At 37.9% G+C, this 17,885-nt stretch overlaps 2 protein-coding genes across 2 annotated transcripts; both read left to right on the forward strand.

Annotated features, from left to right (window-relative positions):
* Positions 1-2,834: 2,834 nt before the first annotated feature.
* Positions 2,835-14,133, forward strand: LOC133976842 (chromodomain-helicase-DNA-binding protein 6-like; the record flags this gene model as incomplete). The annotated part of the gene is given in 7 exon segments (XM_062415040.1): positions 2,835-2,913; positions 5,402-5,459; positions 7,665-8,064; positions 9,859-10,067; positions 11,861-11,958; positions 13,448-13,996; positions 14,047-14,133. Coding segments are annotated over 7 exon segments (1,480 nt in total), but the record flags the coding sequence as incomplete, so codon positions are not given.
* Positions 14,134-14,139: 6 nt separating this feature from the next.
* On the forward strand, positions 14,140-17,499 carry LOC133976843 (uncharacterized; the record flags this gene model as incomplete). The annotated part of the gene is given in 3 exon segments (XM_062415041.1): positions 14,140-14,287; positions 15,181-15,435; positions 17,190-17,499. Coding segments are annotated over 3 exon segments (697 nt in total), but the record flags the coding sequence as incomplete, so codon positions are not given.
* Between the last annotated feature and the right edge of the window lie 386 nt (positions 17,500-17,885).

Genomic DNA, 17,885 nt, shown 5'->3' on the forward strand with positions numbered 1-17,885 from the left:
GTGTGTAGCTCTGTGCTTTATCGAGTCCCAAAAACTCCTCCTCATGCTGTGCGTTAATAGACGTCTGCACCCGAGTCACGCTTTTGCACATCGCGCTTCAACATCGGTTTAGTCTGAAATACTTCTGATCAACACACGATCATTTTTCCGTCCAACGTCGAGCATTAACGGGTCATCAACAGTCTGTTTTCATTAGCTGGAGACACAGATGGAGCGTGCAGCGTTTGATTGACATCGTTGTTTATAGGACGTTATAGTTCATAAGTGTGGACGCTCACATCGTTATGATTAAAGTTATAGTTATTATACTTATTATAGTTATCGTTCTTAGTGTGGACGATCTTCTACATACCTATAATCATATCCAGATCCAACCTCTCTCTGTATTTTAACCTCTCTCTGTATTTTCTTACATACTGTTTGGGGTCAAATTTGACCCATTTTTAACTTGTGAGAACTGTAAAAACATCATATACTCATTTCTGCTAGGTGAACTTTGACTAATATGACCCTGAATATACAAAAATGGAAATAAAATGCATAATTTTATTTTATTCTTGTGCAGTTGATGCACATTTTTCTATATGCAAATCTCCAAATTTGAACTGTATTTATGACAAAATTGAAGAAAAATCAGCAATCAAACATGAGCTGTGTTCTTTATATTCTATAAAATATTCTCCTGGATCATAAAATAGTGATTATAAATGTCTTTTTTTTACATAAATAAATAGAACACACTCTTTATTAGGGACTAATCAACCATTTATTAATGACTGATGGGGACTTAATGAATTTGAATTGGTGTAGAGAGTAATTATGAGTCGGAATATGAACAGTATGTAAAGGGTTAAATGATCAAATATTACTCTATTGATTAAAGTTGCGTCTTATTCACCGGTTTTCACTGTACTACACAAACAGCTGCAGCTTTATTTCCATACACAGTACTTTAAATTCTTTAGAGGTGTACAGTATCTCTGCACAAACCTTTTCCTCACAAGTCATATTGTCTGGTAGTTCTTCGCTGCACTTTTTAACGAGTCATCCAAGAAGAACTTGAACTGACAAAAGCCAGAAAGGAATAATTGACGTGGAGAAAAAAGAAAGAAAGTGCCAAAGAATAGTGAAGGAAAAGATGCAGCAGCAGTGTGGGAAACTTATTTTCTGGCTTGCTTCTTGCTTCTGATGGGGGGAGCTATGAAGATGAGACGCACACTCACTCTAACGGGGGGAAAAAGCTTTGATCCTCTTTTGCTGAAGGTAATTGAAGTTGTCATACGCTTTGTTAGCGAGGTTCAACCTGAAGCTGTTCTCCAGCTGAGCCAAGCAGCTGTGTGGCAGGAAAAGATCTTCACTAGTCTCCAAATGTTCACTCAGCAGGCTGCCTACACTGGGAAATAAATAAATAGATACAGAGAAAAGAGAGGGGGGGGGGGGGGGGGGGGGGCAGATTACAAGGATTAATTAGTGCACACAGAGAAAAAAAAGGTTTCTTCGAGGCTGCAGGAGAAGTTTTTCGCCTCCTGAAGGATTCACAAAACATCACAACGTTAAGTTATGAAGCTTAAAGGTGTGTGCAAGCGAGAAAAAAAGTTGTGTACAATGCAGGTAGATTTGGGATCATTGCAGCTCCTAATGCAGGTAGATTTGGGATCATTGCAGCTACTAATGCAGGTAGATTTGGGATCATTGCTCTCCCAATGCAGGTAGTTTTAGGATCATTGCAGCTCCTAATGCAGGTAGTTTTAGGATCATTGCAGCTCCTAATGCAGGTAGATTTGGGATCATTGCTGCTCCCAATGCAGGTAGATTTGGGATCATTGCTGCTCCCAATGCAGGTAGAAAGTAATCTAAGGAAAAGCATTGAGCTTTAAATTAATCTACCTGCATTGGAAGCTGCAGCATCTGGACTTTTTTCCAGCTTGCACATGTTTAAAAGGTTACTTTGTTTTAATTTTTTAAATACAGCATAGAAAGCAATAACTTAAAAAAGAATAAAGGGTTAATCAATACTTAAAACTTCAAAAAAGCATCTTTAAAGTTGACTCAGTGAACAGTTTGAGCAGCAAAGTTTTCACCCAGATGAACAAATATAAATTAAAAAAAGTTTCATTTTAATTTTTCTCATTTAAATTCTCTCCATCATGTTTTATTTGTTAAGCAAACAGTGAAAAACAAATGAAACTAAACTCATTCAGCTGAGAAAAATAGACAAAATAAAGGTTGTGTGTGTGTGTGTGTGTGTGTGTGTGTGTGTGTGTGTTTGTGTGTGTGTGTGTGTGTGTGTGTGTGTGGTGATTGAAAAACATCAGGATTAAGCTTTATTTTCTCTTCTTCTTCTCTTCTGATAACATTATGTTTATTAAGGCAGAATAACACAGAGGATGCTTGTGTTGTTTTTCTTCTCTTTCATTCTTTCATTCATTCATTCATTCATTCATTCATTCATGTATTTCCAGACAGGTGGAGATGCTCTGTCATGTTATTATTTCATTAAAAGCCTCTCTATCTCAGCCTTTTATATCATTTTAAGTGCTGCTGTCTCGTCTCATATTCATCCTGTTTTCTTTCCATCTGATCTCAGTGTGACGTATAAAATGCTTTAAAGGCCTTTTTGTTGTGTCTGTGCAGCTTTTATCTTTCTTTTTCTTGTGTTTTTTATGCTCTTGACATGTTTTTTATGCTCTTGACGTGTCTTTTATGCTCTTGACATGTTTTTTTATGTTCAGTCAAACGTCAACTTTAACTCTCTCTGTTAGATGTGTTGAACTCAGTCTCATACCTGGGGAGATATTAAACATTTTCCTTTTGTCTTGTTTTCTTTTCTTTAGCGTGAACAAAACGGAGGAGGTGAAGGACGACAGGGAGAGCAAACCTGACGGAGGAGACGACAGAGACGAGAGCAGCAAGGTGAAGATTAATCTCTCTTCTCTGAGAGACTCAACATTAATGTTTAAACCTCCTGTTGTCCTCAAGTCAAGGAAGGTAGGGAAGGAGGGGGGAAGGAAGGATGGAAGGGAGGAAGAAGGAAGTAAAGGAGGGAGGAAAGAAGGATGGAAGGGAGGAAGAAAAAAGGAAAGGAGGGAGGAAAGAAGGAAAGGAAGGGAGGAAAGAAGGAAAAGAAGGAAGGAGGAAAGAAGGAAAGGAAGGGAGGAAAGAAGGAAAGGAAGGGAGGAAGGAAGGGAAGGGAATGGAGGAAGGAATAAGGAAGGGAGGAATGGAAAGAAGGAAGGGAGCAAGGAAAGGAAGCAAGGACGGACGGAGGAAGGAAGGTAGGAGGGAGGGAGGGAGGAAAAGAGGAAGGGAGGAAAGAAGGAAGGTAGGGGGGAGGAAAGAAAGAGAGAAGGAAGGAAAAAGAAGGAGGGAGGGAGGAAAGAAGAAAGGGAAGGAAGAAAGGAAGGAAGGGAGCAAGGAAGGGAGGGAGGAAGGAAGGAAGGAAGGGAGGGAGGAAGGAAGGAAGGAAGGGAAGGGGGATGGATGAAGGAGAGAAGGAAGGGAGGGAGGAAAGAAGGATGGAAGGGAGGAGGGAGGAAAGAAGGAAAGGAAGGGAGGAAAGAAGGAAAGGAAGGAAGGAGGAAAGAAGGAAAGGAAGGGAGGAAAGAAGGAAAGGAAGGAAGGGAAGGGAATGGAGGAAGGAATAAGGAAAGAAGGAAGGGAGCAAGGTCGGACGGAGGAAGGAAGGTAGGAGGGAGGGAGGGAGGAAAAGAGGAAGGGAGGAAGGAAGGAAAGAAGGAAGGTAGGGGGGAGGAAAGAAAGAGAGAAGGAAGGAAAGAGAAGGAGGGAGGGAGGAAAGAAGAAAGGGAAGAAAGAAAGGAAGGAAGGAAGGGAGGAAGGAAGGAAGGGAGGGAGGGAGGAAGGAAGGAAGGAAAAGGGGGATGGATGAAGGAGAGAAGGAGGGGAGGGAGGAAGGGAGGGAAGGGGGGATGGATGAAGGATGAGAAGGAAGAGGAAGGAGGAAGGAAGGAAGGAAGGAAGGAAGGTAGGAAGGAAGGAAGGGAAGGAGGGAGGAACAGTCAAAACGGACGAAGGGAGGACGACATGAAGGTTAAATAGATGTTTTTTATTCTTCACTCGCTCCACAAACAGCTGAATCCTTTCATTCATTCACCTCGCTGCAGTCTGATTTAATGATGTGTTTTAATACTGAACATAACAACACATTTATTACCAGTATAATCATGTTATTTAGGGGAAATTTAAAGTGTAAAACAGAGTCTCTTCCATCGTTTTATTGCTTGTTTTATCTGTTTTTTTAAATGAATATACAACTATAGTTTTTCTTTGACATTATGAAGAATTTTAACCATAATAACAAAATATGGTACGTGTCCTTTTAACTGATTTAAAACCTGCTTTTTCACTTCATGCATTTAATTAAATATTTATGAAAGAGATGCAACAAACATCTCATTGATGCAGTTGCGGCTTTAAATCTATTTTGTGCCTGTTATAGTGGAAGTTTTATTGCATCAATGCTCAGTGTTAATTTTACTAATGTTTTGTAGTTAAATTTAGTTTTAAAGCTGTTAGTTAAGATAATAATGATTTGATTAGTGATATAGTCTTATAGGATATTAATATTTTCTTATAGGATCCTATAAAAATCCTTTCGGGATTTGCACAGTCCTTTTGGAGTTTTTTCCTCTATTGTTTCCTATAAAATCCTTAAATTTAAAAAAAATCAAAGCCTCACCTGCAGTGATAAGAATTAAAGATTTAAATGACTTTATCTCATAGGATTGGTTCCTATAGGACTTTTTGAAGAGGGTGTATTACCTCATTTTAGGACCATTATGTTTTATTTGTTTTTATATATATATATATATATATATTGTTGTAGGTAATTGTTCAGTCATGCCAGGCAGCAATTTGATATTATTGTTTAATGCAGGCGTGTCAAACATAAGGCCCGTGGGCCAAAATTGGACCGCCAAGTGGTCTAATCCGGCCCACTGGATAACTAGTTAATTAAGTAATTCCCATTTTTCTGCTTCAGAGGTTTTTTTCCCCACCTTGACTAGAATATATATCCTCTGAAAAAACTATGAATACATATTTTGGTTATATTCAAATTAAACATTTAGATATTTAGACATCAATCAGCAGCTTCTGTGCAAAATAATCTGGAAAAAACGGAGACATCATATTGTTGAAAGACGTCTCAGACTGTTGTTATAACATTTATATATATTATATTATTTTAAGGTTATTGTGCAGTGGTTTAACTGATGATAACCCTTGAACTATAATGAGTTTGACCCTCCTGGTTTAATGTATTCCTCTGTGGTCATACTCTCTTTATTTTCACAGTATTATTCTCTTTCTACATTTAGTCGATATCGTTGCTGTAGTTTCTTCTTCTTCTTTTATTTCATTACTGTTTGTCTTTAATTTGCAGGGAGAGGAAACTTGCTCCAGCACTGATACCTCAGACAAGCCTGACAGCACCGGTCCAGGTGAGACCATCCCCCTTTCTTCCTTCCTTCTGCCCTTCCTTCCTTCCTCCCTCCTTCTTTCCTTCCCTCCTACCTTCCTCCCTTCCTTCTTTCCTATGTCCTTCTTTCCTTCCCTCCTCCCTTCCTCTTTTCCTTTCCCCTTCCTTTCCTTCCTTCCTTCTTCCTTTCATCCTCCTTTCATTCCTTCTTCCTCCCTTCCCTCCTACCTTCCTCCCTTCCTTCTTTTTCTGTCCTTCTTTCCTTCCCTCCTCCCTTCCTCTTTTCCTTTCTCCTTCCCTCCCTCCTTCCTTCTTTCCTCCCTCCCTCCTACCTTCCTTCCTTATTTCCTTCTTTCCTTTCCTCCCTTCCTTCCTCCCTCCTTTCCTTCCTTCTTCCTCCCTTCCTTCCCCCTTCCTTTCCTTCTTTCTTCCTCCATTCCTTCTTCCTTCCATCCTCCTTTCCTTCCTTCTTCCTCCCTTCCATCCTTCCTCCCTTCCTTCCTTCCTTGACTCAAGGACAACAGGAGGGTTAAATACATTCATATCTAAAGCATGTGTTATTGTGGAGAATGTGTCTTCTTAATACAGAGAATCATCTTTACATTCAGCCTCAGAAACACTAGATTGCCTCTATGGAACTTTATTAAAATGATATTATAGACTTTATAATGTCAAGGTAATATAATCTATAATTTCAAGTAATAATTATCATTTTACTGCAGGGACTCCAACAACATCCTTTTAGACAACATATATATATATATATATATAATAACTGTTTCGATGGTGCTTGCTGTCTCCATGGAAACATAGAATGCACACGTGTAATGGTTGAATGACACACAGGAGAAACAGATGAAGATACAAACATCATTTTTCAGGTGCAATTAAATTATATTATATTCAATTATATTTGAAACATGCAGTTGCACTTTAAAGGCAGAATATTTAAGGGAAGCTGCAGTGTGAGTTTGCACTTTTTTCCAAGATGCAGGAATTTAGATTTTAATAAGCTTTGCAGTACGAGAGCTCAATGCACAGCTCTGATTGATTTTTTGTGGTTTATAGTGAAGAGTTCAGTGATCCGTTCAATAATCTGTTAAATCTCAGCAGGATTCAATGAATATTTTATTTAATATGTGTGTGTGGATTCTACTTCTTTGCAGTTTTAAGCAGGAATCTTTACTCACATGATGTGTGCAAGCCTGGTTAAATCCCTCCAGATATTCACTCTTTATTGAAATATAAGATAAGATAAAATAGATTTTATTTGTTGTTCAGATTAAACACTATACAGAGCACATCCAAACTAAATCTCAAAGCAATGGCTCCAAATAATGCAGAATATTAAAAAAGTGTTGATATTAAACATAATAAAACAGGGGAAATTAAAATAAAACAATATTTATAAATATATATAAATCACTTTTATAAGCTCAGAGGCAAAAAGTAATAAAATACACTCATGTATTTAATAAGTTTGGATTATTGTGTTTAAAGATACAAATTAAAAAAGGAAGAAAATGTCTTTATTTATTTAAATAGCATCAGAGAAAGTGTTGAAATGGTTTCAGTTCTGTAAATCTGACATTGTATTAGTACTGCTATTAAAAAAATCGAATTATGTGGGGATCAATTTAATTAATACCTACTTTTAAATTATTTTTCATTTTAACGTTCACTGACCTTGTGGTAATAGCATCAAACTTAAGATATTAACATTTTAGCTGTTTAATTGTCATTATGTGGAGCTTAGTAGCATTTAAGTACATATATAGTACAAAACCACTGCTCCCAGTATCTCCCACTAATGTTTTGTATATTTATTGTATATAGCATTTTGAGATTGCTTTATGTATTTATTTATTTTTTAAATTAATTATTTTTATTTAATTTTATTTAATTTACTTTATTTAATTATATTTTATTTTTTAAATTTAATTTTATTTATTTTAATTTAGATTTTATTTAATTGTATTTAATTTAATTTAATTTGTTTTATTTTATTTTATTTACCTAATTGTATTTTATTTTATTTTATTTTATTTTATTTTATTTTATTTTATTTTATTTTATTTTATTTTATTTTATTATTTATTTATTTATTTTTACATAAAAAATACTGTTATGTCAATTTAAAATTTCCCGTATAATTACACATTTAAAGTATATATAAGTGTATTTATGGGGTCTGCTTCTAGGCATTAACTGCGTCTCTTCTCCACAGACTCCCAGATGTCAGGTGACTTGTGCGCCCAGGATGGGACTCTGGTTACCACGACAACAGGAGCAGGAACAGGGACGGGCGTTGCGTCTCTCCACGTGATCCAGGCTCGTCCCCTGTGGCCGACCGGTCCGGCCCTCACGGCTCGTCTGCGTCGCCTCATCACCGCCTACCAGCGCTTCACGCTGCGCCGCGAGCCGCTGCTCAGGCACGACTACCTGCTGCACGACGGCCTCATCGGCATGGGGATGGGAGGGGCAGCCGGGGCCGCCGCTGCTGCCGCCGCCGCCGCTCACGGTCACCACGCCGGCGGGCCGTTGGCATGGCAACTGGGCGAAGAGCTGAGGCGGTGTTCGGTGGTCGCCACAGAGCCTGATCCTCTGTTTCTGGAGTGGCAGAGAAGGTAAAGATGTTGGAAATTAAGCAAGAAAAATGATAAATCAACACTTTCATTATTAGCTGATGTTAGTTTTATTAAATTATTAAAATGTTAAAATATAGCTGTGGAAATAAATGTATAGATAAGAAAATAAGGCAGCAACTCGATATAAATCAAATCAAAATATAATAAAGAGAGGCATAAAAAGTAAAATTAAAAGGCAATTAAAGGCTTCATTCTATACACTCCAATTTAAAATATGAAGATGTCATGAATACTACAGATGTGATGGATAATGCAACTAAAATAAAACTTTAATTTCAACATTTCAAACTTTAAAATATGAAGATTAAGAACATCAGTCAATAGTTTTCAACTCATTTTTAATGTTAAATAAAGTTAGTTGAAGGACACACACACATGCAAAAGTTCGCTCAAGTGTTTCATTCATAAAAAATAAAAACACTTTGTATTAAAAAACAGTAAACCTTCATAGAAATCATTAGTTATAGATTTAATTACATATTAAAAGTTGGGCTTCAAATACTAATTCTATTATAATAATGTTTAAGCCAGAGTTACCTGTGATTTAAATTAAGTTGCACTCTTAATACAGCAATTACGGCAGCTCGATCAAATCTGAATGAGTGCCTTTAGGCTACCGTAATTACTGTAGTAGCTGCACAACTAATTTGGTCATCTTCTATCATGTGTCAGCAGCTACGTAGATAAACTGTCTCTTCATCTGTTTTATTCGTGTTTGTTGCTGAAATCCGATCGGGAGGCCGCACGGGTTGTTTTATTCTGAAAGTTGACAGGAAGTTTTGTGGCTAATTCTGTGTCTGACTTCCTGTCTGGTGGGATCTGCTCTGTTGAGTTTGAACTGCTGGGACGCTGCTTTATAGTCTATTACTTACTTACTTAATTTAATTACTTATTTCCTGGCTGCTGATTTCTATTTGCAGACCTTTTAAAAAAAAAAAATCTTAAATATAAAAAGTCATCCTGCAAATACTAATTATATTATAAAAATGTTAATGCCAGAGTTAGAGGCTGTAACTCTTGACTTTAAGTTGTGTGTAAAATTCTAGTGTTACAACTGTGATATCAATCTGTGGTCTGCATTTTATTTTATTTTATTTTTACTTTTATTTGGAAATACAACAATATTACATACAGTCATGCTCCATTTCTATTTATTTTTTATTTTTCAACACATCATTTTACAAAATAACACATGAACAATGGGGTGTTTTCTATTGTAATAATAAAAGAAAGTAAATAAATAAACCTTAAAATGAAAATAAATGAGGGAAAGAAGATTTTTTAAAAATTAGGCAAAATAAGGGCGTTTCAGGGAAATATACCTTTTCCATTCCTTCCAAAATGTCCTCGAATTTGGATTCACAAATATTTCATAAATGATCTGTGTCTATGCATTTTAATTATCTATATTTTCCTCTTTTATAACATTCTGCTATGGCCGCAATAAAGAAAAAACTAACAAATAGCCCAACCATGTGACCAGAAACATGAAAAAAACAGTCAGGTTTTATTTACGAATGATGCAGTCAGGAGAACAAAAGATGAGGAAAGTCGCCTTTCTTCTACAAACTATAAGAAAATGCAAAAACCTTAATATAAAGAAACAAAAGAAAGTCTCAGGAGCAGCTGAAAGATGAAAAAGAAGAAAAGAAAAAGGATAAATCTGCAGCATTATTTCCACATATTCAACATGCATCCTGAATATGATGCTTTAAATATCACACCTCCTTATTATCTGTCTTCTTCTGTCCCTTGTGTGTGTTTTTTTTTAAGGTGGACTCGTCGGGAGCAGTCAGATTTCTACCGCACCGTGTCGTCGTTCGGCGTGGTTTACGACCCGGAGAGGAAGAGCTTCGACTGGTCCCAGTTCAGAGCGCTGGCCCGACTGGAGAGGAAGACGGACGAGAGTCTGGAGAGATACTTCAACTCCTTCGTCAACATGTGCAGGACGGCCTGTAAGCTACCGCCGAGGAAGGAGGAAGGTACGACGCACACTGATTGAATTCACCCTTTAATACAGTAATGGGATTATTTTAAATGGGATCTGAAACAGGAAGCTCGGAGTTTATAGTTCTGTTATTATAATTATACATTCAATTCAGATCCAAACTCACTAAAAGAAGCTGTTAAATGTGTTATATGTTATATTTTATACCCTGTTATCTCTCTCTTGCCTCTGTGAGGTTGTAAAAAACATGTAGATTTTTAATTTATATGCTTTTTGGGAAATGTTTTACCCTAGACTGGTGAGGAACCATATATGGTAATTTAATTGACTTTGATTTGCAACATAAATATTAAACATTATGGAAAAAAGTCACAAAAGCAAATAAAATATAAGATATAAGATGTAAAATATTCCTTTATTAGTCCAACAATGGAGAAATTTGCATTATTAAAGCAGCAAGTAGGCAGTAAAATAGAAGAGCAGCAATAAGACAAACAATAAATAACAAGTATGAAAAACAATAAGAACAATAATAGTAAAATATATATATATATATATAATACAATAATCATGACAATATTTTAAAAGAGTAATATTAGTTTTTGGGTGATTTGCAACTTGAAATTTTAAAAGTTTGCAAAAAGTCACAAAACCAAAATAAGAAATAAGTTATTATGTATTATATATCTTATTCATAACATATATTATTAGTCCCACAATGGGGAAATTTGCATTATTACAGCAGCAAGTAAACATTAAAATAGAAGAGCAGCAATAATAAAAAGAATAATGAACAATAATAGTAACAAATATATATAATAAAATATATAAATAATAATCATGACATTATTTAAGAGAGTAATATTAGTATTAAGTGATAATATACCAGAGATTATATTGTAATTGCAGAGATTAAAGTGAAATAAAATATATATGTATATTATATGTTTATTGCACAGTTGAATTGAAATTAGTAGTTTACATTAAATATTAATATTACACAGTATTGGACATAAAAGTCTTATAAAATCCTCCAATAACTATTTTTCAATGAGTTTCCTATAAAGGGTTAAAACAGGAAGCTAATCAGGGTTTATAGTTTATTTGCCAATATTAATATAAACTTTAAGTTCTAACTGCATTATTTAAAGTTAAAGTTAATGTTGTTATTTGGTCGTCATGGTAACAAGAAGGGTGCAGCTGCAGAGCTTCACTCCCTCTTTTTTTAGGGGAGGATTAGTGACTCCTGCTGGTGGGAGGATTCATTTAAAATCTTTATTAGCAGGTCATGTAAAGTTGAGGACATTCAATTAAAATTTTTAAAAAACCTGTTAAATAGTTAATTAATCATAAATGTGACCCTTTAAATGAGCTTTAACTGGATGAATTATATCATTATGAAGCCGTATATCTTAAAATAAACTCACATCTAATGATTTAGAACATCAGGATCAGCAGTATGTGTTGATAGGAGGATATAACACACACACACACACACACACACACACACACACACACACACTCATTTTAAACTGCTGTACATGTGTCGGAGGACGTGCAAACTTATCAAAGACGAGGCTGCGCTGACTCACAAGCACATTTCAACTTTCTTCTCCTTCTCTTCTCTCGCCGCCCCCTTCCCTTCATCTCCGTACCCCTTCATACCTTCTTCATACCTCCCACCTGCCGACATGTCAATGCTGGCTGTCTGCTCCACCTCTTCTCCTTTCATTCATCCCTCCCCTCTCCTCTCCTCTCCTCTCCTCTCCTCTCCTCTCCTCTCCTCTCCTCTCCTCTCCTCTCCTCTCCTCTCCTTCTCTCTTCCAGGGTTGGTGGATCCCGCTGTGCTCGTAGAGCCTCTGACAGAAGAGAGAGCGGCTCGGACTTTATACCGCATCGAGCTGCTCCGCAAGATCAGAGAGCAGGTGAGCTTCATTCATCATTAACACTGGTGCAACTGGTGCAACTGGTGCAACTGGTGCAGCTCACACCCAGAAAACTGACTTCAAAGTTCATTTTACAGCACAACTACTGTATTGTTTGTATAGGATCGGGGTCTGAATTTCATCATTTCAGCATTTTGGGTCAAAAGTAGCTCCCTTAGTTTCAGTATCATTACTCCAAGATGAGATAAAATGTCCATAAATATATATTTGAAAGGGTCATATAAGGGTTAGTGATAAATAAGGAAATAAGGAAGTTATTCATATGTTTATTTTCACATTTTAACCCCTTTTAAATTTGATTAAACCACATGGACACAAAAAAACGTCATTGACCCATAAAAAAGATTCTCCTAATAACTGCAGATCTTAACGCATAATCAATTAATTTGGATAACTTCAATCAATTCAGGTCCAGGTGATAATTGTCTGCACATTCAGGGTTACAGTGCGTACAGGAAGCATTAATATCATATAAACACCTTCAGTCTAAAAACATGCAGGGCTCAGGTTAAAGCCCAAAGCTGACTCATTCATTTTAATAACTGTCTGCATCATGAACTCTAATGCCAAATATCAAAACATATTAAACCTGAAGTTAAAGATAATATGTTAAAGGAAAGAATAGAAATGATAAAAAGTCATGAAGATTACATACGTGTGTCATCTCATCAACATGATTGTTGCTCTGCTGAAGATTAAAACATCTCTTATGAAATGAACACAGATATTTGCCATGTGTTAGAAACTCTGTAGACATATTTAAAGGATCCCAGCGAATCCTTAAAAAAGTCTTAAATTGTCTTAAATTTAGTTTTGGATGTTATGTGTCTAAAAATGGCTTAAAATGTCTAGAATTTAAATTTAAATTTCATTTGAACTTAAGCCGAGTGAATACAAAAGTTTAATTTTTTATATTCTTTTGTGGCAGCAATGGTATTATTTTGTCCTTAAAGATGTATTAAAAAGGTCTTAGAAGTCATTACATTTGTACTACAAAAACATAAAACCATGCAATTTGAAAAATAAATTATAAAACCCAATAATAGTAAAAACATGGAAACATTACAATTAAAAAAAACCATGCGATTTGAAAAATAAAAATAAAATAGAAACAAAGTACAGAAAAATAGAAAGAGAGAGAGAGAAGTAAAATAAAAACTAGACTAGAATAGACCATTAAATATAAGGTTGCAGCATAAAATAATGATTAGCTTTAAAATCATTAAAAGGACATAGAGTGCAAATGAAAGATTTAAAGTGTTTTAAAAGAAGAGCTCAATCATAAGTTTTTTTAACCTGGATTTGCAAATAAGACAAATGTACTGTACCTACAGTTTATTCCCCATTACTCTTTACCTTTGGCTGCAGAACAGAGAGAAGAAATAATACAATAATATAAACTACTATTGTTTAAGCTGAGTGCATTTTTCAAATTCAACATCTCTTCCTCCTCTCTTCCTTCTTCCAGGTCCTCCGTCACCCGTTACTCTCGGCCCGCCTCCAGCTGTGCCGCCCCTCCCTCTACCTCCCCGTCTGGTGGGAGTCGGGCAAACACGACCGCGACCTCCTCATCGGAGCGGCGCGTCACGGCTTGAGCCGCACCGACTTCTACATCCTCAACGACCCCCAGCTGAGCTTCCTGGAGGCTCACAGGAACTACGTCAGAGGACACCCGTCGTCTCACCTTCATCCCCAAAGCCACCATCATCATCACCCTCACCACCCGGGCTTGGCGACTCATCCTGGCATTTCATCCTCATCCTCGTCTTCGTCGTCTCACCCGCAGCTGCCTCACGCTCACTGCTGTCTGTACGATTCGGGTTTGGGTCGACACTCCCCTCAGCCTCCCGAATACCCTCATCAGTCCTCTCACCATCATCATCATCATCATCACCACCAGCATCACCCAATGCCTCCGTCGGCTCCTTCTCCTTCCTCTTCCTCCTCCTCCTCTCACGCTCATCTCCATCCTCCGCCGCTGGACGCCCACGATTCTGCCTCGCCGAGCCTGGGGATAGTGGCTGGATCCAGGGGGGATTTCTTGGATTGTCCCCCTCTGGATGAAAGCCTGGAGCTCGGCTCGCTGCAGCACGACGCGGACGCTTTGCACGGAGGGAAAACGTCCAAAGACGCACTCAACGGCTTCCCGTTTAACTCGGCCGCAGGAGGTCAAAGCATGCTGAACTCGTACGGAGTCGGCGGGACGGATCTCGATTCGAAACTAAGGAGTGACGTGCTGGTCGGGGAGCAGGGATCGTCGGAGGAAACGGGGTTGATGGCACCGTCAGTGGAGCTGGATCGGTTACAGGTAGATGATGTGATTCCTTCCTCCCTCACTCCTTCTTTCCTTCCCTCCTTCCTTCCCTCCTTCCTCCTCCCTTCCTCCCTCCCTCCTTCTCTCTTTTTTCCTCCCCCCTACCTTCCTCCCTTCCTTTTTTCCTCTGTCCTTCTTTCCTTCCTTCCTCCCTTCTTCCTTCCTTCCTTCTTTCCTCCGTCCTTCCTTCTTTCCTTTCCTCCATTCCTTCCTTCCTTCCCTCCTTCCAACCTTCCTTATTTCCTTCCTTCTTCCTTCCTCCCTTCCTTCTTCCTCTCTTCCTTCCTTCCTTCTTCCTTCCTTCCTCCCTTCTTTCCTTCCTTTTTCCTCCCTTCCTTCCTTCCCTCCTTCCATCCTTCCTTCTTTCCTTCCTTCTTCCTTCCTCCCTTCCTTCTTCCCTCCTTTTCCTTCCTTCCTTCCTTGACTCGAGGACAACAGGAGGGTTAAATGTAATAAAGTAGGGAGAGAAAAAAAGATCACAGTCACAATTTTCCAGAGCTTAAAATGAACTCTTCTTCTTCTTCTTCTTCTTCTTCTTCTTCTTCTTCTTCTTCTTCTTCTTCTTCTTCTTCTTCTTCTTCTCTGAGGAGATGGATCCAACATGTGTTTGGCCTTTTTCTCTCGTTAGACGACCTCAATGACAAACCGATTATCCACACCAAGCTGTTAATTAGGACTAGACTTAATAGTTTCAACACTGTTTACATTATTTAAAAGGTTCCTTTGCTTTAACATCTCTTCCTCTCTCCCTCCTTCTTCTCACCACTTCCTCACTGATTGCTTTGCTTATTTTTCCGTCACATCCCTTTCACATATTTGGTTGCATCATCATCATCGTTTTTCCCCTTTTTTTTCCCTCCGTCTTTCATCACATCTGTTGCCTTCAGGCTCCGTGGGACGGTACGGATCACTCCAGTCCGGCTCACCACATGTTTAACGAATCCGATCCGATCCTCGGTCCCTCCGCGCTGGAGACCGGCTTCCTGGAAGAGGAGGATGAGGAGGCGCAGGGGGCAGATAGAGGAGCGGAGGAAGGTGGGACTCTGGAGGAGTGTTTGGGCTTGCCGCCATCGTCGTCTCCTTCTCATCCTTCAGCTGGAGATCCTGTGGAGCCGCTGTCGTCAAGTTACATGCTTTTTAAGGTCGGTGTCGGTATCACTGAGTTTTTATTAGGGCTGCACGATTTAGTGAAAAAGTCATATTTCAATTATTGTGGAAAATATTGCTATTATGAGTGTATAATTACGGATTTACGTATATTGTTAAACACCTTAACCCTCCTGTTGTCCTCGAGTCAAGGAAGGAGGGAAAGGAGGAAGAGAGGAAGGAAGAAGGATGGAAAGAGGGAGGATGGAAGGAGGGAAGGAAGGAAGGAAGGGTGGAAGGAAGGACGGAGGAAAGATGGAAGGAAGGAAGGTAGGAGGGAGGGAGGAAAGAAGGAAGAAGGGAGGGAGGGAGAAAGGAAGGGATGAAGGAAGGAAATAAGGAAGGTAGGGGGGAGGAAAGAAAGTGATGGAGGGAAGGAAAGAAGGAGGGAGGAAGGAAGAAGGATGGAAAGAGGAGGAAGGAAGGAGGGAAGGAGAAGGGAGGAAGGAAAGGAGGAAAGGAAAGAAGGAAGGGTGGAAGGAAGGACGGAGGAAAGATGGAAGGACGGAAGGTAGGAGGGAGGGAGGAAAGAAGGAAGAAGGGAGGGAGGGAGAAAGGAAGGGGTGAAGGAAGGAAAGAAGGAAGGTAGGGGGGAGGAAAGAAAGTGAAGGAGGGAAGGAAGAAGAAGGAGGGAGGAAGGAAGGACAGACGGAAGGAAGGAAGGAAGGGAGGAAAGAAGGAACAGTCAAAACAGACGGGGTCAATTTGACCCGGGAGGACGACACGAAGGTTAATATATGAGTGTTGTCATAGGGAATGGGCAATTTTCTAAAGATAAAAACACTACTGGAGGCCATGTTCAAAAAGATGGCCATCATCATTCATAAAGGCATCAGGAAGGTTTATTAATGTCCTCATCTATTATTTCAATAAAGAAGGTCAAAGGGAATTAATTCTGGTTATATGTACATAAAGCATCACTTCAGCTGTTATAGTGAGTTTTATCAGGGCCGACAAAACTATTAAAACTAATTTAAATGGCTTTGTATGTTTTTAATTAAATTTTACAATGTTAACCACTTCATATTAGACCTATTTTTTTCTTTCTCATGACAACTGGAGTTTTTTTTAAAAATTTTTATCAAGGCAAGGAACGCAGTTTTATTTATATATCACATTTCATACACAGGGGCGACTTAATGTGCTTTATGTAAAAATTAAATATCAGATAATTTAACAGTAAGATGGGAAGCATTAAAACATACAATTAAATAAATAAATAAAACCTAATTATAATAAAAAGGAGAAAAAAGGACAATTGAACAGTAAACATTTGGAAATATTAAAACATACAATTACAAATAAATAAATAAAACCTAATTATAATTAAAATGAAAAAAATACAATTTAACAGTAAAAAAATTAGAAATATTAAAACACAATAAAAAAATGTATAAAACCTTATTATAATAAAAAGGAGAAAAATACAATTGAACAGTAAAAATTGGGAATATTTAAAAATACAATACAATTAAAAAAAAAAAAACATAATTATAATAAAAAGGATGACAAAATACAATTGAACAGTAAAAATTAGAAACAATAAAACACAATTAAAAAACACAATTAATGAGATATAGTTAAAATCATATAAATAAGAATAATTCTTATATATATATATATATGACAAAATGGACACTATGTATAATCTTTAGCTTTAATATCTCACCTTATGTAATCAGACTTCTCTAAAACCATAACATGACATGTGACACTTATCGTGAGTTAATCTGATCTGTTTCATTCTCAGGACATCGGTGTTAGCGAGGAAGCCAGCGCAGATCAAACGGACCTGTCAGCCAGCCCCCCTCCGCCTTACGTCCCCCCTCCTCCCCTCTCCCTCTCTGACATCACCGCCCACGTGCCGCAGGATAGGCTGGACCACGGCGATGTCTCCGAGAGCCTGACCAATCCCGTGGAGGACGGCCAGGAGCGAGGCGCGGGCTTCGAGTTCGACGACAAGGAGGAAGACGAGGTGGAGGACTTGTCGAGGGAGACGATGGAGCAGAACGCGGAGAAGCAGAGACAGAAGTGTGACGCAGACCGAGGTACGATACGATGTTTTGTTCCTCACATACTGTTCGTAGTCTGACTCCTCACAGTATTTCCTCTCATAGTTAGTCTCTATAATAAACTTCTGAAGCACAAATCATTCATAAAGATCTTCATCAGTCACAGATAAACATGATTTATCCTTGATGAAGCTTTCAGAGAGCAGAGGGAGTTTATTCTTTAGTTTTTATGATAAAAAACTATATAAAAGACATTATATTATGGTCCAATGTTACATAAAACATGAAAGCTATTTAAATATATCAGAATATATTTACTTCTTTGTCACATTAGGGGAAGATATCAAATTTCAGACTCAAAGAATAAAGTGTTTTTTACACCTCTCTGATGTAAAAATGGGTCAAATTTGATGTAAAGGTTAAATAAATATATC

This window comes from Scomber scombrus, unplaced genomic scaffold, assembly GCF_963691925.1.
Source record: "Scomber scombrus unplaced genomic scaffold, fScoSco1.1 SCAFFOLD_433, whole genome shotgun sequence".
Lineage (NCBI taxonomy): Eukaryota > Metazoa > Chordata > Actinopteri > Scombriformes > Scombridae > Scomber > Scomber scombrus.